This window comes from Dromaius novaehollandiae, chromosome 4 (genome assembly GCF_036370855.1).
Source record: "Dromaius novaehollandiae isolate bDroNov1 chromosome 4, bDroNov1.hap1, whole genome shotgun sequence".
Taxonomy (NCBI): Eukaryota; Metazoa; Chordata; class Aves; order Casuariiformes; family Dromaiidae; genus Dromaius; species Dromaius novaehollandiae.
In genome coordinates this window covers 66,085,182-66,111,597 of record NC_088101.1, presented here as the reverse complement: position 1 = coordinate 66,111,597, position 26,416 = coordinate 66,085,182, and the positions used below count along the sequence as shown (strand labels likewise).

Here is a 26,416-nt window from a genome sequence, read left to right as displayed (position 1 = left end):
GGAGGCTTTAATGCCCATCAGAGGGGTGGAGCAGATTGGTGATAGTGGTAACTGTTACTGCCATCTGGTTTTAAGCCATTGCTATATGTATCTCAGAGCCTTAAGAAAGTAAGTGATGAGAGGAGATTTGATTGCTCTTTGTAAATATAGTGGGAATAAATATCAGGAAAAAAAGAATGCTGATATTACAGCAGTTAGTATATGACTTAGGCTGGAAAATTGAAAGAAAGATTTCAGCCTTCTGAAGGTATGAGGGTGAAATAAAAAATCATTTAGTTTTCAAATGGAGTTTGATCAATGCAGAAAAAGAATTATATAGATATATTCCTTCCAGTAGGTTCCTGTATTTCTCAAAAAGAGAAAAAGGGCTGGGCTTTTCATACTTCTGTTTCTTACCAATGGACTAAACTATTAGTTGTATTATCTCCACCAAGATCAAGCTATGTCCCGTAAATTCTTTAAAGAGCAGCACAAACCTTGCAGTGAGATCTGCAGCAACAGAGGTGTCTAAGGGTATCAGTACTTGCTGTTCTGTTTTTCTGTGAGGCTTTGCTTTTTCTTGACGTGGTATCGAGTCAAGTCTTGAGTATTACTCAGTTTTCAAGAAAGATCAGAGTGTTTCTGGCTTAAGATTGTACTAAGTAAGTTAAATATGTAGCATTTTTGTTATTACGGTCTTTCTTATAAGACTGTATTTGTATTTTTATTCACTAGGGTAAGGTAACAGAATTTTAATAAATGTATTATGCAAGTCATATGCAAACCATATAGCAGGTTTCATCAATGTCAAGTTGCTTCAGTATTTTTTCGCTCTATATATAGCCCTTAATGATTTGGCAAATAGTGCACAAAAGGTAAAGCACATGAAGGTGTTAAAATTTTTATTTACTGATTCATATTTTTGTGCGATTGTGGTCCTTTGGTTTTGTATACTTTAAAGCTTACACAACAAATATATTGTTCCATTAAAATATGAATTAAAGAGTATGAAAATTAGAGTTTCAGCCTAAATTTGTATTTATTATGCATGTATATTCTTAGGAAACCTAATATTCATTTTTTCCATAGTTTCTCACATCCTATTTTGATTTCTGTCACAAACTGAAAATGAAGTCGTGTGTGTTAAAGAAGTTTAAAAATAGGTTAGAAACATTTTGTGCAATGTAGTAGGGAATCTATCAAGATATATTTTTATCTAGTATATGCTTAGTGGGCAAAACTGAACATGTTGTACCTTTCAGCTTTGTTTAGAGACACACTGAAAGTTGCAGAAAGTTGTACTGTCTCAAATTTTTAATAATACATACATTTCAGTGAGAATAATATATAATATATACCGCAATCATAATATCTTTGCAGACTCAGATTTAGTATTAAATGAATAAAGTAAGAGGTAAGATAGAAAAAATGTAACAATTAAAAGGTGTACTTGCAAAAGTTAATTATTCTAAAGCTTGTAGTAGTCTGTTATGGGTTGTAGACATAAAATAATTACTGTAATAGCATATATGGAGTTAACATTAAAGTTCACTTGCCAGTAGCAATGAATATGTAAGTTAAGGAAAAAAGAACAAATAGATATGAATACATAAGAATAAATTGGGGTTGGATATTAGAGTAATTTTTAAGTCCTGCAGCAGTGAAATTCAGCAGCAGATTTCCCATTGAAATATTGAGGTAAGAAAACTATAACCTATCAGGGAAATACATGACATTATCCTTAGGATAAAAAGGAACTGGACTTAGAATGTAAGAAGAGCCTTCCAGGCCTGTGTTTCTGTGTTACGGACCGGCTTAGCAGAGAACTTCAAGCATCTGGCTCGTGAAAACTGACTCTTAATTCTTTATTTTACTCTCTTGGGTATATGTGCAGTTCCATACTGGGAAATGGGAGGATAAGAGAGACAGTAATTTCACCTGCCTAGAAATTAGCAAAATTCTCCAATTGCAAGAGAAAAGTGAGGGAAACAACACGTCATTTCACAGATGTTTAGAGAAGGAGAAAAAAGAATTTTATAGTTTTTCCATCAGTCATTACAATAGCAGGAAGTGCTGGGCAATCTGTGGATGCTTCTGCATTAATGATTTAGTGCAGGTTCTTTCTGGTGTAGATTTGCTATGAGTCTATCTATGGAGTCCTACTGTGCACATTTGAATGTGCTGCAGATCCCTTAGAAGCAAATTCCTTCCAGGATGGTCCTCAGGGTGTCACATGGTGTCTACCACTTGCAATGCAGATGCGGCATCCTCCAGCAGTTTGCTCTCTGTACATGCACAGTGTGTGCGGACTTCATTGCTGGTAAAGACACAGTGTAGACCTACAGTCCCGGAACCGTAATGAATTGCAGCAAGACACGCTGTCCTCCTTTGCTTTATACTGCACAGGTAATATGCACTGCTGGGTAATATGGACATACCCAGTGAGACCTCCATGATTGTTTGCATTTGTGAGGACATACTGTATTGCATTTCTGATACAAAGATTTAACACTTTGTCTAGTAGATACCAGGTAATTTTTTTTGCCTGTTTTATTTTTTCTACTTGCATTGATTTATGATTTGATTTATTAACTGAAGAATACCAGGAATCTCTCAGTCATAGAAGAGAAAAATTGGTTTTAGAAAAGTCTATTACACTTATGAACTTTTTTGTCCTCAGAAATATCTTATAAATACAACCAGTGCTCACTTTTGCCTTTGTATCTTGGAGAAAGATACTTAAAACATATATAAGCAGATCCTGTTGATTGCATGGTGGACAAGTCTACCATTCCAGTGAATGCATTCTCCTTAAAGTTAGCTAAATTTATTTTTTACATGAATTCGAATAACTGCTATGTAGAATTGAAGTCACCAACTTTGAGGTGCTGAATGTACTTATGGGATAGATAGATGGATGAATGGATGGATGGATGGACAGAAGCATTATATATATTTCTGTCAAGCTTTTTTGGCCAGTCTAGTATTTTTGCTATTTAGGTGAGCTAAGATAGTGGAAACAGAATAAAGAGATTTGCATATAATTGGATTGATGATGGTGAAAACTTTTACTGAGGCATAAATATATTTCTTCTGCAACCATAGCAGAATGTTTTGCTTGCTTGTCCCAGATGGCTTCCTGTAAGAAGATCATATTTAGATTGGGGAACAGACGTTACTTACTTGAGGACATTTGGGAGTCTTTTATGGATTAAGTTCATAGAGCAAAAGCAGCTTTGTAGAGATGCTTGACATTGTTATCCTACACTTGTGTAAATTGGTTTTAACTTCACTTATGTGTAATAGATTAGAAAGAGTGATTCATTAAAATGCTGGAAAAGAAGGAATTAGCACTGAGTGGTGTGAAATAAATATAAATTATTAATAGTACAAAAATATTTAAAAAGCTGGAAAGACTAGCTGATGAATGACAACTAAATGTATTATATAACCAACTCACAGAGTTAATGTTTTTTGCAAAGATGACCTGTTTTTGAGTGATATTTTAAGAGCTGGTTTTGAAGAATCTGTTGGACAGAAACATTCACTATTTATCATTAGATGTGCATATCTCTTCAGCGTCTCATTCCCCTCATAAACATATTGATCAAAGTAGTTCAAGGAAAGCACATTTTCCTCTAATTCTTAGTTTTCTTTATGTCCACCTTATAGTATAACAGTTGATATATAGCATTTTGACTGACTTACATTTTCACAGAATTTTGTGAAGAGTATCACCGTATTTTGTATATTACTGTCCACATCTGACTCCAGTTTTTTGGGGAGGGGGCAAGGGAAAGAGGTGCTATTTGTTTGTTTTCTTATGAAATTCCTATTCTTTGCTTCTTTAAACCAGCTGATATTATTAGTGACTTTTTGTGCTATTTATTCCATGACTTCATGGAGAAAAGTTATGTTTGTCACTGACTGATAGCTGAAACATATTATTTTTTACTCTGTGTGCAGTAATTTTAATAAGAAAAGGAAGAATCAGAAATTACTGCAGTATTTTGTACAGTATGTACATTATTACATACCACTGTGTGATTTAAACCATTCTGTTCCTGGACATAGTTCACTTGATTCCTTTTATCATTAAATAATACATAATGCTATTCTGACTATTTTCACTGTCAAATAGTTACGCTGTGGTGTATGTTTGGACCTACTAGAGAGAAGAGGACTCTTTGCTTACTTATAAGATCCATGATACAGGATTAGATGAGTTAAATTCTGCTCGGTAAGCAGACATATATTTTTGTATTTTTTGTAGGTGGATACAGTGCAGACTACGCAGCACCCTGGCCACATTGAGGAATCGTATAAAATGAATGTATGTGCTCGTAAGTGAAGTTTTTATGAAGTGAAACTCCAACTCTAATGAATGTTGGATCACAAAATACATGAATTCTCTTTACTCTCATATTAAGAAATCGATTCCCAGGGGACAGGGTCACTGCAGAACTAAGTGGACCTTTTTTCAAAAACTGAAACTGAAAAAAACCTCACAACAAATCATTTAAAAAATTGAAAACAAGAGATTCAGATTACATTTTGGGTGCTTTTGGAAAGACATTAAGCAGAGACAAGATTCCCAACCAGAGAAACAAAAGGGATGCAGGAAAGGTTTGGTAAGCAAAAATGATCATCAGTGGAGGAAGAGGATCAAATGCCATGTAATTTAGAAGTATGAACAGAATGAAAAAACACTGTTTTCTGCTTTGTTCCATCTTTGAAAGGACTAAAATTTGATTAGATGATTGCTTCAATTAATAACTGGGAGATGAGTGTGAATAAGATTGAATTTTTAGTGTTTGAATCAAGGAAGTATTTGTGGTTTGCTGAAAAAAATGAACAGTCCTGATGATGTGCTAGATAAACAAAGAAAAATATTCTATACCTCAGAACTGGATTCCTGGAAAACCAGATATAGTCCTATTATTTAAAAATCTTTGCACTACTTGGGCAGATGAGAGAGAGATGGGGAGAAAAATTAGGGGAAGAAGTCTTCAGATTTTGCTGAAAAAATGGCTCTACAAGGAAGTGAGGTTGATACAGAGAAGAGGAGAAAACAAAACATACTAAATGACTACCAGAGAATACAGGAGTCAACAGTCACCTACATATATACACACAGTTTGGTTGTTAAACACAGGTTAATTCATATGGCTGGAGAATTCTAGGCTAGAATAGTTGTGACAATAATAATACAACTGCCAAAATCAAAACACATGTAGGGAGAACCTCTACAACTCAGTCACTGTTAAACTATATACATCGTACAAAGCAAAAGACTATAGTCCCAACCCCAATTATATTCAAATCTATCTATCTATACACATATATTTATTTTTTAAACTTCCAATTTTGTATTTATTTTATGTTTGTTTGGATATTACACTATAAGTACCTCAGCTTATGACTTGGAGAAAGTAGAGGCTGAATATTTTCTCCTAAATAATTGCTTCATTCATATCATTCATCTTCATCCTAAAAAACTGCAAGAGTGGATGTTTCGAGTATTAAAGAATATTTTGACAAGCTCTTTTTTTTTGAAGAGTAAGGCATAACTTCAGCCAGTTGAATATTCTGATCTAAATCTGGTACAACTATGTGAGGAAACCATATTGTATTTTTTACTTAAGTGTATGTTATAACTTGCCTTCACAAAATGGCTTTTCACCTGTATGAGCAACAATGCTGAAGACCACTTTTTCTCTCCTTACTGTTATGCATTCAGGTCTGAATTAGCTCATCTTTTGTGTTTATTCCCTCAAAACTGATAGTCTGCCACTCTTTTCCACTTGTGGTAATCAGTTCCAAGTGGAGGAATTTATGATACGGTAGAGGCTTTGACCTCTCTATTGTACCGAGAATATATTACCAAACTTCAAAGTCTGTACACTGCTACTGTATTGATTTTCTTTTCTGTGAACGAAATCAATAAACAAAATTAAAATAAAAAAATCAATTCTTTCATTTTTGAATAGATTCAGTTTTCTATAGGTACTTTGTTTATTTAACCTTGATTGCTAGAACTCACTGATATGAAAACACTTTGAGACCTTCAGTAACTTTGCATAAAGGAATCCTTTGAAAATCAAGAAAATACAGAGGGAAAGAAAGCAAAAAATAAGAAAAAGGGGAATGCAAAGGAAGAAGAAGCAAAAAGATGTAAAAGGAGAAATGTGCCTCCCTCAGATGTGATGCATTGTTCAGGAATATCACAGGTTCTATAAAAATTCGTATTAGCACCTTTATTAAAAAAGGTCAGCATACAGATTGTTTCCTTTGCATTCTTTAGCCATTTCTTTTAATTCAATAGGTCATGGAAAGCAGTATGTGGAGTATTTATGATGCATAGACCATATTTCATTCTGATTCTTCAGTGAGTTCAGAGCGGTTGCAAAGCTTGTCTAAAGATGAGAAATAATAACAAAATATATTTAATATGTAGAATTTCACAGAAATGAATGCATTAAGTATGCAAACATATTTGTGAATTTTTAACCCTTTTTCTGAGTATTGGCATTATCTTAGTCAGAAAAAAATGTTTAAGCTGGAGAGTGTAAAGATAAATGTTGAAGACCTCTGGTCAGAGTTTTATCTCAGATACAGCAAACCTGTATCTCAATAAAATTATTCTGCAACAATGAATGAAATCAAAATTGTGTCTTTTGTGTTCATTGCAGTTTCATTGTTGTGTATTTAATTTTCTGGTCAGAAGCAATTACCAACAGAGGATCCTTGAAAAATATTGTGCAACTCCTGTAATTTTCAGATTTCAGAGTTTAGCAGCCAAGTGATTTGTATGAAATCAAAGCACTTTTCTTTGCCTTCTGCTACACCACCAGTGGGGAAAGGTCAGCAAAACTCTGGGAGGCCAAATGAAGGATTTTTTCCTGTGTGACATCAACTTGCAAGACACCATGAGTTTCAAAATTACAAGTGGTGATACAGCTTTTTACAGCTGCTTCTTTCCTCTTTGCCTCCTATGGCTGCTTCATGGTTGGGTAACATCTTTTTTTCATTCGGAAAGAGGAAGTGAAAGCTTATTTGTGACAAGGGCATTCTGCTTTCTGCCTGCCATTGTCCTAGATGGATGAAAGAAAAGTCTGTCCATACCTGTTTCATTTTCCTACCTTTTAAGAGCTAAAGTTAGAGCTTTTAAAGCCAAATCTGACTTGCCTTATTCATTTGAATGGTCTAAATAAACTTGCGAGATTGCTTGTATGAGTAAAGATGACTTTTCTTTTAACATCACTTTATTTCTATTTTATACAAGACCATTAAAGAATAATAGATGTCAGTAGCAAACTATCAGGGAAGTTGTAATGCACAATCACTTCAGTTAGTTAAAAAATAAGTTAGATAAATTTATAGTAGGAATGACATAGGAAGTGGCCATCAGTGGGAATTCAAGCTGTGTGACACAAGATTTCTTTTCTGTTCCTCCTGGTTATAATTCTGTGGATTGTGTACTGCTGGTTTGTAGAGGCACTCTCACTGATGCTGGTTGCAAATCTAAATGTAGATGGAGAAGTAGATATGGTCTTTTCAGTAGCAGTTGATTTACGAAACCATCCATCAAACCTAAACTGAAGGATTAAATTAAGCAAACTTCCCCCACCTAGATTACATTTTAGTCTAAGTTTGTACAACATAATTTAATTTAAATAATTTGTTTTTGCAAAGGTTTGTTAAACAGCTTAAGATCTTCTCTTGAGATTTCTCAGGCTTATTAAAAAACCTGTGTCCCTACTCTTCATGCAAGCTTCATTTAGGTACGTAAGCACAGAGGCTTGGATTTAACCGCTTGCCATTTAAAACAGCCTGGTGTGATAATCCATACTTTAACCCATTGCTCATTTTTGTGTTTGAGAGTCAGTAGGTTCACTGTATTCTGCTGAGCTAGTAAAAGGTAGCTGATGCAGTAGCTACATTTAAATTTCCAGCATATACTTATTATGCATACTTATAAACTCGAGAATATCTTCCTCTGCACTAGGGGAAAAAAATTAACCTCTTGTGCTTGCAGATATTGTGTTTGACTTTTGACATTACATTTAGGGAACACTTTAATTATGTGAAAAAACATTCCAGCTTCTGTATTATTCTCAATATTTAACAAGAGGCCACATTAAGTGTGCAGTGTGATGAATGCCTCAAATAACCCTTTGTAACACTATGAACATACCTACACAGTCTCATTGTTCAAAATTAAGCCATTTATTTTAGTTAGGATGTGTCAGAAAACATCAAGAAACCACAATCACATTACTATTCTTAATCATACCCTGGCTTACTATTTCAGCAATAAGTTTTCCTTTGATCTGTAGTTCCTAGAAGTGGAATCAGAGCTATCTATCACAGAAAAAAAGTTTGGCGCTCTTTCAGAAGGAGTTATGATGCTGCTGGCTGGAAAAAAAAAATCATATTTCCCCTGGCAGTTATAACAGAACCTTCAATAGTCTTCAGCTGTGGAATTCAAGGAAGCCATTACAGTTTTCAAATCAAGTTTAAAATTAATTTCCTTCCAAATCAGATTACTTTTCACATTCAAACAACCTCAGTTTATCCCAATAACACCATTTTGAATAGCAAGTGCCAACCTAGTACATTTACAAAAGATTTCTATTATTTATACATATTAATATTAAATTTACTTATGTGTTATCTTGGAGAAAACCTAACATTAGAAATGTGACAGAAAAAATGTTTTCACATATTCTAAAGGATTTCAGTAAACCTAATTATGCTGTGTAGCCTATATTATCAGGCTAAATTATTCATGTTACATTTTGCAGAATTTATATTTGAGAAGGTAGCAGGACTGTAAACTGCCTTTTGACACAAAATAACCTTTCTTTAAAATGTGAAACAGTACACAGACTATTGTTGTTTCTGAAAAAAATACCACCTCTTGAATACTGTTCAGAACAGTTTTATTTTAGGAACAACTATGAGCAAAAGGGTGTTATATAGACTATGTGAGCAACTCAAGAAGAATGTGTGGGCATACTTCTACATCATAAATATCCATCTACTTTTCTTCAGGATTCCTAGAAGAATGAAGATTTACTTCTCTTATTCACCACTGTGTTGTGAAAATGGTACAAGACAAAGTATATAGGGAGTAGAGCTAAATCTAACCTGACTTGTCCATTTTATCAAATTCTACATCTAAGTGAGTTAGCATGTTACTAGGCTTACACATGCATGAATATTAACCAGTGGGTCAGATTGTTGTAAAGCTAGGTGTCTAATCTTAGCTGTATAGGCTCACTATTGGGAGATTCCAGGGTGAGAAACTGGCACCTCTAGAAGCCTGTTCATGTCAGCCTGAGTTGGATTTCTAATATTTAGGATGAAACCCTTATGGAGGTACCTGTTTCTCTCCCACTGACTACAGAGGATCTTAGATCTCAGAGGATTTTTAAATGTGTTCAAACTCAAAACATATTTGCGTTTAATGTTGGTTAATGTGGAACATATTGTTTAACTAGAAATGTCTCATCTCATTTTCCTTTAGTGTAAATCAAATGATAGAACGTGGTATATATACTTGACTTTATTAACCACACAATAGCATTCTCCTGGAGGGTGAGAAAGTTAAGCTTGTGTTAACTTTGCAGGGCTAGAAATCAGGAGATTCAGTTTCCATTCCTAGCTCTGCCACTGGTACCCATGTCTTTGGGGTTACATCTGTAAAATGGAGAATACATCTTCATTATCTCCGTCAGAGATAATTGCTTGATCCATTTTGTTTTGTGAGCTGCTCATAAACTATGGCAATGAGATCCATAGAAATGTCTGTAAGTGTAATACGATACTGTAGAAATACTCTGATGTCCTCTGTTTCACTACAGTTAAGAGAACTCGTTTTCATAGCAAATCCTATTTTGCTTAACATCTATAAAATGCCTCCTGGCCAAGTTGTTTGAAACAGGGATATTAATTTTCATCATTATGCATATGGGACAGTTCTGTATATATATTTCAATACACTTTCATCAAAGAATGCTTTACATTTAACTATGCTGTACTTAAGAAAAAATGTTTTATAGGTTACCTCTTTTCCAAAACATAATATTATTGAAGCAAGTGAATAGTGAAGCAACTGAAACTTACTATTTTTTGTTGGTTTTAAATGTAGATAGCATATGTATTTTTATTTTAGTATTTCATGCTTGTGAAGTGTGAATGTATTGATATGGTTAGTACGTAAAGACTTTCCACAAATTGGAAAAAAAATCATATTAGGGAAGTAACTAATTCAATAGTATTGTGAAACATTATTATATACTCAATGCCAGCAATGACACAGCTGTACATAAGCCTTGTCCCGAGGAGTCTACATTATAAAGGAGCGAGATGGACTGTGAGAGACTCAGTATTTTCCTTGTTCATCTTCATCCTACTTCCATCCTTCATTTTGAAGTGTTCCCTGTGGAGGGCATCAGAATGTTGTGAATTAGCAGCCGCAGGGAGTTTGAAAAAAGTAGCTATAGAGATAGTTATAGAATAAAAAGGATAGATTTCCTGCTGCAATTAGTCATGTACTTCCTATGCAGGATGAAGGGTTGGTAGTTTAGAGATGAAAGTGAAAGGAGAATGCAAATGATACAGCGATGCGTATATGAAACTCATCGTCATGTTGTGCCATGACATGCCATGCTATGTGTTTCAGATGCTTAGTAGTATGTGAAGTTGGTCTGAGCACCTTGCAGTGAATGAGATAGGGAGTTAACATTGCTGGTTACCTACAAAGTTCAATTTGTTGTCTTTCAGTTATGATATGTTGTTTGGATATTTTTATGAATCTGACCACAGATCTTGAGCAAAGCCTGTGCCTGTGTTGCATACAGTCTTCTCCAGAGCATTCCCAACAAACTCTGAGTGTGTGCAGGGAGCTACAGACAATAAACTTTTTTGGTGCAGTCTCCGTTATTTTTTAATGTTGAAGGTGTCAATTTCTGTCATTAATATTAAAATAATAAAATAGTAAAAACATAGGCCCAATACTAATAAGCTGTTTTTTTTTTAAATTTGAATCTTCTACTTAAAACATAGATTTAGTTTCCTAATAGAACATTGGATTTTAAATATAACACACTTTGTTTTGTTTTGTGTTGCATTGTGGAGCTCTGCATTGCAGCCTTCTGCACTTTGCTTTCAATCATTCTCACTGAAATTAGAGCTGTCAGTGAGCAGCACCACACAGATTTTGATTTCACTCAAAAAGTTATTTCTAGTAGAATGACTTTTAACAAATACATACTGTTTTTATACATCAATTAGTGTGATTTTTAGATAAAATTGTCCACAGTACCTATGACCGAATCTGTGGCTATGCTTATTAAAATCTCTTCAAGGAAAAAGAGCTTTCCAAAAATAGGGCTTACAACTATGGGAGGTCAGACAGTAATGTCAGGACCTCTGCTTTATGGAATTCATTACTGTAAGTGATTAGAAAAGATGATACATTAGCAAGGTTTAAAAGAAGATGGAAAACTTTTGAAATGCCATTTAGTCTATTAACTTTCTAGGATTCCCTTCATATTCTTTTTTTTTAGATTTCAATACATATATATATATTTCATACATGCATACAGTAAGACATATTTCCATCCTATTGCCTATCTGAGTAAAGACTGCATTTATGGCATGAGCTGTGCTCATTTCAGATGAGTAGCCTATAACAAGTGCAGTTTACTACATAGTACTAGAAAACGGAAATCAAGGATTCTGCATTGTATTCTTACTGATGACACTGACCTGCTAGAGTGGTGTGCATGAAGTCACCTTAGCCTTCTGTGCCTAATGTCCCGTCTATTAAATGGTATAAAACTTCTTATGTCACAGCACATGATGAGGATCACTTAAAGAAGTACTGTTCATGGTCAGTGGAAATCTGCTGATTAAGACTGATCCCCTAACATTGAAGACTTTTGGAAGGGACATTGCTTATCTATAAATGAGCATTTTTATAGATTGGAGTTAAAAAAACTAGGATCTTCAGCTATGGCATAATAACATCAGCTTTGCCGTTTTCATAATGCTAACTTTTTCCCATTATTATGGTGGAAAAAAATGGCAGGGAGTTGTCCTAAGACTGTAACCATTACATTTTTGTCAAATTTATAAGAAATATAGTAAAACCTTCCTTCCTCTTATAATGCTCTAGATACCAGTTCTGCTGAACCTCTGATATTCTGACCGTGTTGAACGGCACTAGGAAAGAATTACGAAAGCTATTCTAGTGCATCTAGGAAACACGGTAGAATTTTCAAAAATGCTCACAAGTGGCCTAAATATAAGTTAGTCCAGTGATTAACTCCTTTGAAAGTATGGCCCTTAAGTGTCAGTACTAGACAGGTGTACGGATGGTTATCCATATCCCGCAATAAGCAGTGTGAATTCAGCCAGGCGGCAGGTGGGAAGGTTCTGGACATCTGTATCATCTCTAGCCTGGGCATCTGTCTGGCAGGGTCTGCACAGCTGCAGTGGCTGCTTCCCTACATGCCATAACCAGGAAAAAAAAGGCAGTTGGAATTCTGGTCCCCAGACTGACATCAATGCCTGGCACCGGATACTGAAGTTCTAGCTCGCTGTGTGTGTTTTATGTTTCTGCACATCCGCAGACTTTTTGATGTGCACATATCTAAGAACTCCGTGTACACTTTCAAAATTTTCATTGTACCTGTTTGCATTACTGACAATATCAATATTGCACACTTTTTTCTACAAGAAAATGCAGTGGATAATGGTATCTGATGACAAATTCCTATGCTAAAAAATGGAAGATAAATTTATCGCTAGATTTTTTGATATTCAATTTTGCAATTCTCTGAAATTCTGTTGAAGAAATTTGTAGTTTGTACAGCTGGGATGGTTGCCAATCATACTTCCCTCATCTATTATCTTATTCAAATTAATACGGGTAAGCTTGAAATATCATAAGTAGCTTTAGCCCTTCTGTAATCTACTTTTAGTGGGAGGAATGAAATATGGTCCATATGGTAACCTAGAGGATCTGTCTTGAATTATTTCTAGGGTAAGATGAAATACATACCTGAGTTTTAGTTACATACCCAATCACAAATTATTTTCATTTAAAATTAAAATCTCCTTTAAACACACTTTCTCTGAAGCCATCTGTTGATTTCATAAATCCTATAGCCTGAAGTCTTGTACTGGATAAACCTCTCCTATGTTAACCTACAACAGAATTTAAAACACTCAGAGGTTGCAATCATGAGATGGGCTTGGATAGCTGCATGCTGGACTGGAAGAGTGAGCAGCATATAACATTTTTAGGGCCTACTTCTGACCTAAGAAAGTAAGAGAAAAAAGTATCTTAGTAATTTCAGTGAGTTTTGGATCAGGTCTCAACGTGGTAAACTAGTTAATAAAATGTCCCATGCAAAGTATGCTACATGTGGGTAAACATTGTGCTGCTCCTTTTTGGAAACCATGAAAAAGATATTTCTATGTAATTATATAAACCTATTAATAAAACAATATCACATATTCTGTATTTTTATTAAGTGAGGTGTTAAAACAGTGGTTAACTTCACAGAGACAGAAGAAATGATTTTTAAAGAAAATTCATTGAAATCTCAAGAAGTCAGACTGATGTTTTAAACAATAGTTTTATGTATGTGTATATATATGGTCCTGTTTCTGAATTAGACATTAAGAAGAATACACATTAGAGTAATCATAGTTTCAAATCCTCTTTATGATTACTGATCCATTTCTGTATTAAACTGCTGAGAGACTACTGTAGCTGCTTAAAAAGAAGCCTGGCTGCAGCAATAAAAAAGAAGCACATCATTCATTAAAGCTAACTGCAAGCAAGCAAATTTTAAAATAATTTATCATGAGTGTTGGGGGGGGGGGCTTCTGAAACACAAAATTCCAGTCAAGCTATGTACCGTCCTCAGTGCTATAAAGATGGGGCGAAACTGCTTGTTAGCAGGTGCTATTTGTCAATAGGTTCACTATGCATTTCAATGGCAATATGAAGTATTATGAAAATATTATTCTTAAAATAAATAAAACTTCTTCATATTCAGTACATTCTTTGTAGACTGCAAGCAGTTGAAAATGCAAGAAGAATTTGTATTTGCTTAAATTGTTCTGTTAAATTTGGTGGATTTCCCAAAGATATCTCTACCTGTCACTAAGCGCTGTTGGTGTGACTACTTTTATTATGGTATAACAATAGCATTACTTTTCTTAGAATAGTATATGTGATTTGGATAGCATAATAGACTTCCACGGCCTTTGAGAAACACCATTATTTTTTTGCTGATTTTGTATTAAATAAGTACCAGCCTGTATTTGTGGGTTAATGTATGCATACCATTTGGAACTTACTTAGTGACATTATGTAATTCACAGATGTTTTATTATTCATAGTACTGTGCATTCATAGCTGTCTGTAGTCACTGTTGTGCAAAACCTAATGAGGGAGAGTCTGTGTGTCTTTTGCTGGCCTTTTAGACTTGTCAAACTCTCATTCAGTCAATTCAAATCACAACCAGTGGGATGTGGTGCCCTTTTCTGTTTATTTTGCTATTTGACAGATGGAGTGGAAAGAAGTAAAAATATTTATTTCTCTTAATTCTTATATATATATGTTTCTTGTTTTAAAAATACAGAGGAGGACTTCAGAAAAAATAAGATCTTAGCTTTCCACTGTATTTGAACTGTACTGTAATTTATCCCTTTGAAAAGAGAAAAACGCTGGTTAATGTAGATATTAGATAAGGATTTTATACACACTTTTCACAGGTTAAATGAAATCACACTCTTATAAATAGAAGTGAACCAAAAGAAAATGAGAAAGCTTCTCTGTTTTTTTGCTTAAAATCAGATTAGAAATACTTTCTGCAGCTGGTTCACCAATTCATTCTTGATTTCATCATATGATCAGCACCAGACCACTAGTTTGATGAAAGCGAAAGCAAGTATTACAGATTGCAGTGGTATTTATCATTTTCTATTAACATAAAAAACCCACAGTCTCTTAGTGGTATAGCTCTACTGAGGAAATTGTAAATCATAGGAATGAAATGGTGTACAAAAGTCCTCACTGGAATCAGAGTTTTACTTTAGAATTTCATTTCCAATGTTTCCTGATTAAAAACTCTTTTAAATTTCTTTTCTTATCTGTCATCCCTTTTCTCTGTGACTATTTCATTCTTCATCCCACTTTTCTGAATCAGTTTCTTGTACCACCTTGGTTGGAATTTTTGGAATAACCATAAACTTTCTGATGTCTATTTTTTTCTTTTGTTGTCATATTTATCATGGATTTCCTGCATGTTATGTTAGCATTTTAATTATTGCCATGAAATATCATTGAACGTGAGGATATAGCCACTCACTTGAGCACTTGAATGTTCAGCGCTTTAGGTTTAACTTGCAGATTTTCTGAATACAATGGCAAGTTCTAGGAATGACAGTTCCTTTCTTTGTTTTTGCCTTTCTCCGTGGGGAAGTATTTTTCTCTGGGAATGTTTGCGGTGAAGATTTAATCATCTTCTGTTCTTGTCTAAATGTGCTGGCTGAAAGGAAGCTTTTGTATATGACTGTCATCCCTGACCACCTGCCTTTGTAGAAAAGGAAGAAGCAGTCCCATATAGCCTACCCTATCCCTGATTATCATGTGGGTAATTCTTGCAGGAATAAAACCCCAAACAATTTGCATTGTTCTACTGTCCTGTGCTGCACTAGTGATATCTTTGCCTTCACAGAATCTGGGATCAGTATTAGAAAAATAAATATATTGAATAATGAATTTGACAGACTTTTAAATGAGATACTTTTGTACTGTAAGTGCTTGTGAAACTGTGCTTTTTATTTATTTAATAGTCAATCATTCACTTTGATGTTCTGTTCATTTATATACCATTTCAGTAAATAAACATGTAAAGTCCTTTAGAGCAAATCATGAACTTCAGTCAAAATGCCCATGGGAGAGTGCTGACAAACCTAACGAACACAGAGACTACTGTAAAATCTGTGACATGCATGGAAAAGTTGAGATTCCTGTCATATTTAAGAAGAGTTAGTGTAAAAATGCCAGTGGAAAAGTGATTTTTTAATCTCCCACATCCAGTGAACTCCACTAATGTGATATTTGCTCTGGAAAACATCTTTCCTTTTGTGCTGTTATACTGGCTTCCTGTGGCTGTATCAGTGCTTGACAAGCTGCAGTCTGCACACCGTCCAGATATTGAAGTTTTACATGAAAGAAACCTGGGGTTTGGAATTAATCCTAGTTGTCCTCAGTATTATATGAAATAAGACACATCAATGTATTGTTCTGTCTGTGAGTGGCGTGTCCGTCTTCTGTGGCTGAGCCACTTAGATTGTTGATGCTGCCACAATGAGTTACAAAAATGCAGAATGGAGGTTGTTTAAAATGGATTGTGGCCCATCTGCAGTGATGTGCGTACATGAGTGAACTTCCGGCATGAACTATAAGCTGCCTTTTAAAAAAAGTAAAGCTACCATTATCTATTAGAAAATTGAAATCTTTATTGGCTAAATATGTCAAGCTGCTACCTTTGCATTAACATTAACATGCATTCCAGGTAGTAGCGAATGACTTTATATTAGTATTATGTTTGAGAGAACTCTTTGGAAAAAAATTTCTGTGTATTAATACAGTGCCATATGCAGAAACGCTTTTATTATTCAACTTTCATAGGGATATAGACACTTAAGGTATTTATAAGGTCACTGACTTTACCAGTAACTACCAGAAGCCATGACCCAGGGTTTTTCTGTTGGGTTTTTTTTTTTTTTTTGGTTTGGTTTGGTTTTAATTATAGCAACTTGTAGTAGTTGTACTTGAAAGACACTGTCATTCACATGCAGAAAATATCACATTGTCTTCTGTGATGAGTTTGAAAACCTGTGATACAGATTTCTAAAAGTTTTATGTCTAAATCTGAGGAGCAGCAGAAAATATTAGGTTAACTTCTATTATAGCTGGGAATTATTTCAAAAGAGACATCTGTTCTTTGAGGGCTGTGGTACTCCCTAGCCTTTTAGTTTGTTCTGTCTCACAGCCTGGCAGAAAACTGGATGGACATTAGTATTCTTCCTGAGACAGAATGATGCCATCTTAACCCCCTGCAAGGACACCAAGAAAATTTCTGGTCGTGTGGATCACATTGCCGTGAACAGGAGGAACAGTGAAGCTAGATTCTGTCACTGGTTCTTTGCCAGAGTGGTAGCAGATTCAAAGACTTAGGTCTGGTGAATGAATTTGGACAAGAGTATATATTCTACACAATGCCTAAAGAAAAATGCTTAAGGCAAACTAACTTTGGTTTGGCTTTATGTAAAATATAATGTAAAAAGCAGAAGTTCATTTCTCCCTATATCTTTCTTAAATAGGCATAAGGTCAAAACTGGAGGGTTTTTTCTTCATTTGCTAGGATCCCTTATTGGAGACAGTTTTGGATTGTTCTTTTTAGGATTTATCTTTTCTTGTACATAAAGAACCCTCCAAGGGAGGAATACAGAGAAGATGGAGGAAACAGCTCATGTCTTGAAACAGGACTGCTCACTTTAATTCCAAAGGTGGAGAAAAATACAAATAATGGACAAAATGCAAAGCATAGTTCTCTTAGAACTATGCACATTTCAGGCTGTATATAAATAGGATCCAATACTCAAACATGAATCTAGCATAAAATAGTAATGCCTCATAAACTGAGGATGCTGAAAGGAACTTAGCTGATTTGAAATAAGAAATGAAATCTTTAACATAATATTCCACTTACATTTAAGCCTCAGAAAGAAAGTTGGAAAGACCCTCTCCTCCAGCAAAAACAATCTCAACAAAATGAGAACTATTTAAGAGCTGAGTTTCTTGAAGCACAAAAGTTCTTTTGAAGTTTAGAAAGTGAGTTTTATATCTCCCTTTAAAAACATGGCACTGTTTCTTTTTTATATGGGCTCATTTGTAATATGCATTAAATTAAAAATATTAGATAACAGATGCCCTGAAGTGAGCAGAAAACTAGAATTCACTTGAGCCCTGTTGATGCTGTAAGTTGCACTAGGGCAGTTTGGTTGTACCGTGTTGTTGACGAATAACAGTAATGCTTGGCTAGAATGATAGGAGATTCTTGCATTTAGGTATCATTTATTTATTCTGACATAGAAACAGAAGTTTTAAGCAAGTTGATGGGTTTCCGTCACGGCATGCTTAGGCAGACACAGTCTTGTGTACAGTTACGCTATCTGCCTAGCTAATAACAGTCTCATACCAAGTACCTTAGTGTCCTCACTTGGCTGGGGCTAGAAATATTACTCTCTTCTCAGGATTGCCAAGCCGAGCAGCCAATCCTTGATCTGCTCATCTTTTTAATTCTGAACTGTCCCTGCTCCCTGATCCTCACAGGGCTTTCATTAGAGGATGAAATATGAGAAGCATCCCTCTTCTCTGAGGAAATTAAGGAAATAAAGTTGCCTTTCTTCTTTTATTTGGCCTTAAGGGGCTATCTTTGCACTTAAAGGCTGTCTTTTCAAGTCACTAATGGCTTCTAGACAAGTGGTCCTCACTTCTGTCTATTCTCAGACATATTTTGCCCTATGGTAGCAGGGAGTTTTCTCTGCTACATTTTGCTATTTCTGCCAGATCAAGCTACTTCTTGTAGAATCTCACTGACATCCTCTAACCTAAGCAAAATTCTGTAAATCTACTGAGGTCGAATTATGGTTTCTTTCTTATATATAAATATTCTTCTAGTAATAGTGTGAATTAATGGGAGTTTCCTATGACCTTGTAATATAATTGTCATTGCATCATGCAATGCCTGGTGCATTTTTCTTTTTCTATTTGCTAAGCGTCCCTTAATTTAGTTCTCTTGAAGAAAGTAATTTCTGCCACCACATGTGGAATGTGAGTTTCAGCTTTCTTAAGATAAGGAGGCTGTGGGCTGATCTATTTTGTACTTCTTGACCTTTGTTTTCTCTTCTTACATTTTTTGATGCTCCTTTACTGTATCTTGTTGGAATGTACAGACAAGCAGTAGCTGGTGTAGCTGGGCAGAGCTGTGGCATTCCTCTGTCAGCAGAATGACGGGGCCTTCTTTATAAATGACCTGAGAATTTTTGCCTTTCTTGTTTCTTTGAAATGGTTAGCACACTTTTAGGTGTTCAGACAATAATTACTGTGTATGTTGGTTTGTATGTTTGTATGTTTGTTTGTTTTTTCTTTTCTGTTGAAGATTGCCTGCTGAAACTCTTCATGAAAGAACAGCACAGTGTAACCAAATGCTTCTGACATCATAAGTATCATGGGGAAGATATTTGGCCAAAATGAGAGACACATGCAGTGGTAAATATACATGCTTTTAAAATGGCATTATTAATATGATAGTTCTCAAGTTTATCCGAGGAATAAACATAGTTCTCAAGTTCATCAGGCAAGTAAACATAGTAATGGACTGTGACTGAAAGTTTTGACTGGGTTTTCTTCTTTTTGTCTTTAATGTCTTTTGGGGAGGTCAGCAGCCCATCAAACCTAAATAAATTCTTCCTCTATTACATGCGATGTGATACATAAAACATGAAGAGATGAAGCCCTTTAGCATGAACTCAGAGATGAGTATAGGAAGGCAGCAGAGAGCAACTAAAGAGGGCTTGGTTTACCTTGGTTAGGTGTAAGAAAAGGAACACACACAGATGCAAATTCTGCAAGTGTTTTAAACATAATTCCATTAATGTTTGTCATATTTGTCTGTGATTTCCACCCACAAGAAAGAGACAAAGCAACTGTTCTAATTATTATGAATCATTTATCTTTTTAGTTTCAAAAGCATTGATGTTTGTAGGTTAGTTAAAAAAAAAAGAAGTATTTTAAAAGAAATTGTAAGCAGAACATTTTCATAGTTCTTATGATGAAACATTTCTTGTTCATAGCCTACCTGACAGCTCTGGCAACATTATAAGTCTTTCTCACCTTCTCATCCCAATTTAGCTATACTTGGATGAGGATATTTGTTAAGGGCATCTTTAGCATAAAGAAAACAGAGATGCTAAGCTATAAAGCAAATATGACAACTAGCATTTTAAAACTGTGGATTTGCAAAGGATTTATACTGTATATCAAAAGGTAATGCCTCTGTGCCTCTCTGCTGTTCAATAAAGTTACCCCTGACTTTTTTTGAGTGCCTGCATTGTTCTGTTCTGTTTCATGACTCTTATTCTCTAGAAAGCTGCATGGTAGTACCCTTGAATAGTTAAGAAATGCAGAATATTGTCCATATTGGCATATATGGGCTGTCAAAGTGCTTGGCAATTGGATTTGTGTAGTAGTGTAGTGATGCAGAAGAATCTCTGTCTCATCATTTTCCTTCTGGAGCGGCAGGGAAAGCAGTGGAAATAGCATGCAGCCCTTGGCAGCCAGGAATAGACAGTTCTCTAGCCACCCTTTCTTTGCATTTAACAGAAGAGGTAGTGGTTAGCCTGCAAGGACACTTGCAACACCCCTGCATTCATCCTTAGTGGCAAAGGAGTCTTAAAATAGATACAGGAGGAACAAAGTGAAATTGAGAACTTGAAGGAAAGAAAGAGCCCCCTCCCACACACCATCAGGAGACAAAAACAAATACATAAGGAAATGCATCAATAAATAAATAAATAAAGATTTGTAATGGAAGTATGGGACCAAAAATGAGGAAGGGGTTTCTGATTCCTTATATAGTCTTTAAATACCTTTGCAAAAGAAAAAATTTTCTATTAATATCTCAATTGGTAGTGAAATGGAGCAAGCACAGTCCCACTCTCATTTCACAATATTATCCACTTTCAGGTTTTTGGCTTACTACTTGCTATTCAGGCTTTGTTTTCTTTGGATTTTAAAATCCATCCATTTTGAAATTAAAGAGTAAGAGAAAGAAATTAAGCAGCATTGGTGGTCAGAGTGTGAAGTTTGAAAGAGCCTCCTCTACCGTGATAAAGGCATAAGCAAAGGAGGAGAAAACTGGTTCAAAGGGTCAATAACTCATGGACCAAAGGAATAGTGTATTTGTTGATGCTTCTCCTTAGCCCACAGAAACTCTTCTGTATATATACCTCATAATTAGGGCTTCATGTGCCTGCAGGGAGGGTACACAGCCAGGGAGCAGCCTTTATGCACAGCATGCTACCCTAGCAACCTGATAGTTTTCCAGCAGAAGTGTGTGTGGGAGTTAATGCTGATCTTTGCAGAGTTAACCCTTTTTGGAGAGCAAAGTATGCACAGCTGTTGTGGGCTAGTCAGTATGGTATGGCTTCTGAAATCTGTAAGAAAATAACTTTGTCAGTATATGTTCATATTCTGCATATTTACCTGGCTTTTTCTTCCCTCATCCAAAAAATCCTGCTTGTGTGCAGAGTAATATAACATGACCTGCAGGAGTTTATGGTCACAGACTGTGCAAACGACCTTTCTTAGGTCTGCCACTTGTTTCTCATCTAAGTGTGATATGAGGTTTCAGTGTGTATTTTCCACACTTACACAAGATCAGCCTTTTTAAAAATGAATTTAGTGTTTGCCATTCTGGTGTTTAAGAACTCTGAAGACCTCTTCTGGGGTAGTTTGCCTTAAAACATCACATTATAATCTGTGGACACCCAGGAACAGATTTATAAGGAACACAGCTGTCAAAGCAGCAGTGGTGGGTGAGACAGCAGACAGCTGGGCTCTGCCAGTCCCAAGAAGAGCCCTAAGACTAATCTGAGTATGAAAAAGGGTAAATGAACGTAGCAGTGAGGAAGGAATGGAGGAAAGAAGTAGAGGAATTTGAATGTTTCTCTGCCAGTTGACTCCCATTGTAACAGCTGTTTGGGACCACAATGTTCAGGCTTCTCTCCCTGACGTCTCCCTCCCGTCAGAGCTAGAAAAAATTCACTGTTACCTGGTGAATAGTATGTGTGTGTCTTGTAGCTGTGTAAATCTCAGTTGGTATTTTAAAGTTATAGAGTAGAATACCCCTTCTGTGGGTGCACTGAGGATGGGAGATTGCTTAATGGTCAAGTGTGAATGAATAGGACTGGGGAGGAAGCAGATTTCTGCATCTCTGACAGGCTGTGGGGATTATCTGCACCTTCTATAATTTATTATGAACCACCAGAGGAAGAATTCAGGTACACAATTTCTGCTGCTTTCTCTTCCCAAAGGGAAGCATGGCTGCATTGCACCCTACCCAATTGCTTGATATTCTTACAAATCAGCAGAGAAAAGGTATGTTTGATAGGAAGCCTGTAATGATTTTACACAATCTCAGTAACATAAATCTGTAAAAATCCTGATTCATTCTTAAGCAATTTTTTTAGTTAACTAAAGAAAAGACTTTCATTAAGATACTTGAGCACAAAGCTCTGAGAGTCACATACAGCAAGGAGTTTAGTTAAAATTCTAGCTTTTGCACCAAAACTTTTTTGTACTGAAACAGGTTTATCATAAATAAAAGTTGAGAGCATCTCACTGAAGGTTTCATCTTTCCTTTTGTTAGTATGTAAAACCTCTAATTCCAGTTAGAACCCCTGAATTCTTTCCTTAGATTTACCAATCCAATCTAAGCGAAAATTCTTAAAGCTCCTTGGCCTGTGTCCTCTGTTATTTTCACTGCAAAAGTGTGAAATTGGTTTATACATAAATTGTTTGTAGTTCTAAACACTTTCTCGCTAGTAATCAACTTTCTAGCACTAAGTTCAAGTTAAAATAATAGGGGAGAACAGTAGCACATGAATGGGATGAGGGGAAGCAGACTACTCTGGGAGGACTGTGTGTGTATCTTTCCAGTGCTGTTGAGATGCACAGCACTTCTCCCCATATAAAAACTGCACAAGTCTCCACATAACTCAGGTGTAAAGGACTACTCATTTTGGCCACAAACAAAATGAAAAACAGGATAAGGAGTTATGCACTGGCCTGGTACAATACATCTGCATTATGCATGGAGAAGTCTAAGGTATATTATCGCTATTGCTTCTTTGGGAAAGCGGTAGTTCTATATAACTTTTAAGCAGAGTATGCTACAAGTAGCATAGTATAATTTCAATTGTTTTATGGTATATTAACCATTTTTGAAGTATTACAGTTCACTTTATAGATAAATGTCTTTCTCTGTTATCTGTTCCCTCTCAGTCTTTTGACTCACCTTCCTAAAGTTTTATATTGCTGCCCTTCAATATACTACTATCTATTGGGTCATCTTCCACATAAAATCAATAGCTTTACTGAAATCCCTACTAGAACTGAAGGATCATTCTTATGGAAAGGCAAGAAGGAAGCTTTGCAATGTTTTCTAAAGGTGCCCATCAGGATTTACTGATCTACTCTGGAATATTATTGCTAGAATTCTTAAGCAAGACTGTCACGTGGACTGCACAACAAGTGTTGAATGACTGTTTTTTTACTAATGGAAAACTATGGAAGCATATGGTTGCTTTAATATTCAGTGTTTATTTTACAATTTAAATACTTAAAATTGACATTTAAAGTAGCATTTTTGTCCTGTAAGTTTGAAACTTTCATATTCATGAAACTTTCAGTCTAAATGAAATTTATACTAGTGAAAGCAGGCCTTTCATGTAAACATCCTTCAGCAACTAATTGCTATTCTTATGCAAAACATTTAACTAAAAATACATAGTCATTGCTGTTTCGACTAGTTCTTGCCACTTAAAAACAAACATTAACTTGAGAAATTATTCATCTCAATCCTGGGGAAGCTCATCAGACAGTTGGACATGGAAGATACAATTAATCTTTTTTCTCTTCATCATGGCATATATATTTATTGAAGTTAATTTTCCTGTTATCAAAATTAAGTCAGATTTTTAGTAATAAAAAGTGAATGCCTTTTGTTTCTGGACTGGACAGCTATATATTTATTCATGAAGACATAAAGCCTTCTACTCCTATAGTAATGTATTTTTTTCTTCTTTTTATCATTAAGTCTGCCTCTATCACAGTTCAATACTTGACTGAATTTAATATCTACATCCTTCTCTAGTAACCTTCTGTAGACTTTTGCATTGGCTCAGTCTCTTTCCAATAAACATATCAAAGAAAAAATGCTTCTGTTTGACAAGAAGGTCTACTTCTCCGCCAATCTTTCTCATTGAACATTTGTGCTTGTATGGCACAAGAATATTGGTGTTCTCACTGACCCTGAACTTAATTGTGCATCACATATTATTTCTGTCAGTATAGCCACCTTTTCACCCGAACTGCTCCGTTTCTCATATATGCCTTTAGGACTGAGTCCTCCTTTCCTCTTTCCTGTGTTGTGCCTTAAGAAATTGGTTTCTGAGACCAGCCTTTGTCAAATATTGCTTCCCACTTTTAACTAACACGAGCAGTTATCACTATGGCAATGGCAGCCTGTTCCCTGTACCTTTCCGCTGACTCCCATTCATATTCCAAACATTTTAAAAGCATTTCATACAATCAGTTCATCTGTCTTCATCTGTGTTGCTTCTCATCCAGTTCCTCTAACACCTGCCCATCTTTCCTACAGTATCATCCCTGCTGGTGTGAAAATATGTTCTGCATACTTGTGTGAAATAGCCTTCTTGCATTTCTCCTCCTGATCAAGGCTGAATTGCCTTTACAAACTTAATTGGGAAAAGGCCTACACTTTTAGTTTTCACTGGTCTTTATTTACCAATGAACATTTATAAATTTACATTTGCTCTCCGTTTCTTATGCTATACATACCTCTGTCTGTTTTACCATTCTAATATATATATATATATATATACTTCTAATGACTCAGGAAATACATATTACAAATATGGATTACAAATTGGATTGCTATTGGTTTGACTCCATCTCTGTATTCTGGGATAGCTGGTCTGCTTATAAAAGTGTATAGTAAGTGCAGCACTATGGTTCTGTTCTGGGTGGGTATAGAGGAAGTTTGCATGATACAGCAAGTGCCACCTTTTGACAGGAGTTCCTCCACTGTGACAGCACTGCTACACGCCCTTCTACATTTGTTCATGTCTCTTCAAACTTACATTTCAGATGTCAGTATTGAGAGGGGAGAAGAGATTTCACAGAATTTGAGAGCACTTTTGGGCAGTAGGTAAATGACCAGACCACTACAGCCAAGAGTGCTGATACCACCTAATAAGAATATGGAATTATCCAATTACATTATATGTGCTGACAGCTCTTTTATGACAGCAAGTCAATGGGGAAGGGTTTGAGAGGACTATTTCTGACAGAGTTAAGGTGACTGAGCTGAAGCATAAACTGAGTAAGCATGCTTAGGACTGAGTAAATATGGAGAAGACTGGAATTTTTACTTAAGTTTGGCGTTTCAAAAGGGGCAGAAGCAAAAATAAGATAGCACATAGGGATTTAGAATGAAGTCCTACTTTATCTATAGCAGGATTGTGTGGAAAGAAGATGAGCATTTAAGATAGGTCTAATTTGTAATTACAGTTATAGTCAGCTAATAGAATTTTAATTGCACATATATGATCATCATGAAAGAGTCACAAATACTTTTTTGGCAGCTTCTTGACAGGCATTTACAGCAAACTTGTCAGGTTGTGGGTAAGACTTGTTTTCTGCATGGTTAGACTGGAGCGTTACATGACTATATTGCAGAGACTTTCTCTGAGCTCTGACATCCTTTTCCTCACCCATACTTACTTCAGTTCAAATGAGGTATTTCACATGTCTCATTTTACCTAGAATGGAGAGCAGAGTATCCCTGTTGTAAGACATTTGATGTTTTTCATGCAATCTGCATTATGAAACCACGTATTGTGAATTGCAGAGATCACCCTGTTGTGGATCTTTCAGTTGGTGACATTTTTCCCCGTTGTTAGGTAGGCTGCCAGTTCTTGCCTCAGATCAAAATTTGTTCTGCTACTGAATAATGACACTGTGCAGTACTTTGGATGTGTGGCTGCCTTAGAACCGAGGTAATCCTTTCTGTGACAGGTTACATAAATGCAGTTGGCTTATGCTGCTTTTTCAGAAAATACTACTATTTTGAAAGTAAGAAAAGTTTGTAATTAATTCTGACATTCTGGACAATGTTTCCAATTGCATTCCAAAGTCAGTTACTGACTGAGCTATTTTTAAGCATAAAGGTCTTATTGTCAGGTATTACTTTGTGTCCTCTACATCATCAATATCAAAGTCATTGCTTTTCCGTGTGTTGTGGGATTTTCAGAATATGAAGTGACTGTATACAGCATTATTTGTTTCATGACAGAATACTCTCATAATACTCTTAAGTATTATATAATGTTTTAACACTGTATTTTAATTAATAGTATCTTAATATTATTTAATTTAGCATTAGTATATTTAGTAATATATTATAAAGTATTTAATAAAGCATTATATAATACCTTAAATTATTATAGGGCTTTATATATATCAGAAAGC

General features: G+C 35.4%; 1 protein-coding gene across 5 annotated transcripts in view; it reads left to right on the top strand.

Moving 5' to 3' along the window:
- The window catches only part of PCDH7 (protocadherin 7), a 285,045-nt gene that overhangs the window by 47,527 nt on the left and 211,102 nt on the right, over positions 1–26,416 (top strand). Inside the window, exon 2 of one of the 5 annotated variants that reach the window (XM_026120490.2) lies at positions 19,242–19,348. The exons of 3 other annotated variants lie outside the window; for them this stretch is intronic. In XM_026120490.2, the coding sequence (XP_025976275.2) occupies positions 19,242–19,253 (12 nt within the window). In that variant the 3' untranslated portion in view covers positions 19,254–19,348. Of the gene's footprint in view, positions 1–4,252; positions 6,621–19,241; positions 19,349–26,416 lie in introns of those variants that run through there. One more of the 5 variants, XM_026120489.2, reaches the window with a different exon arrangement.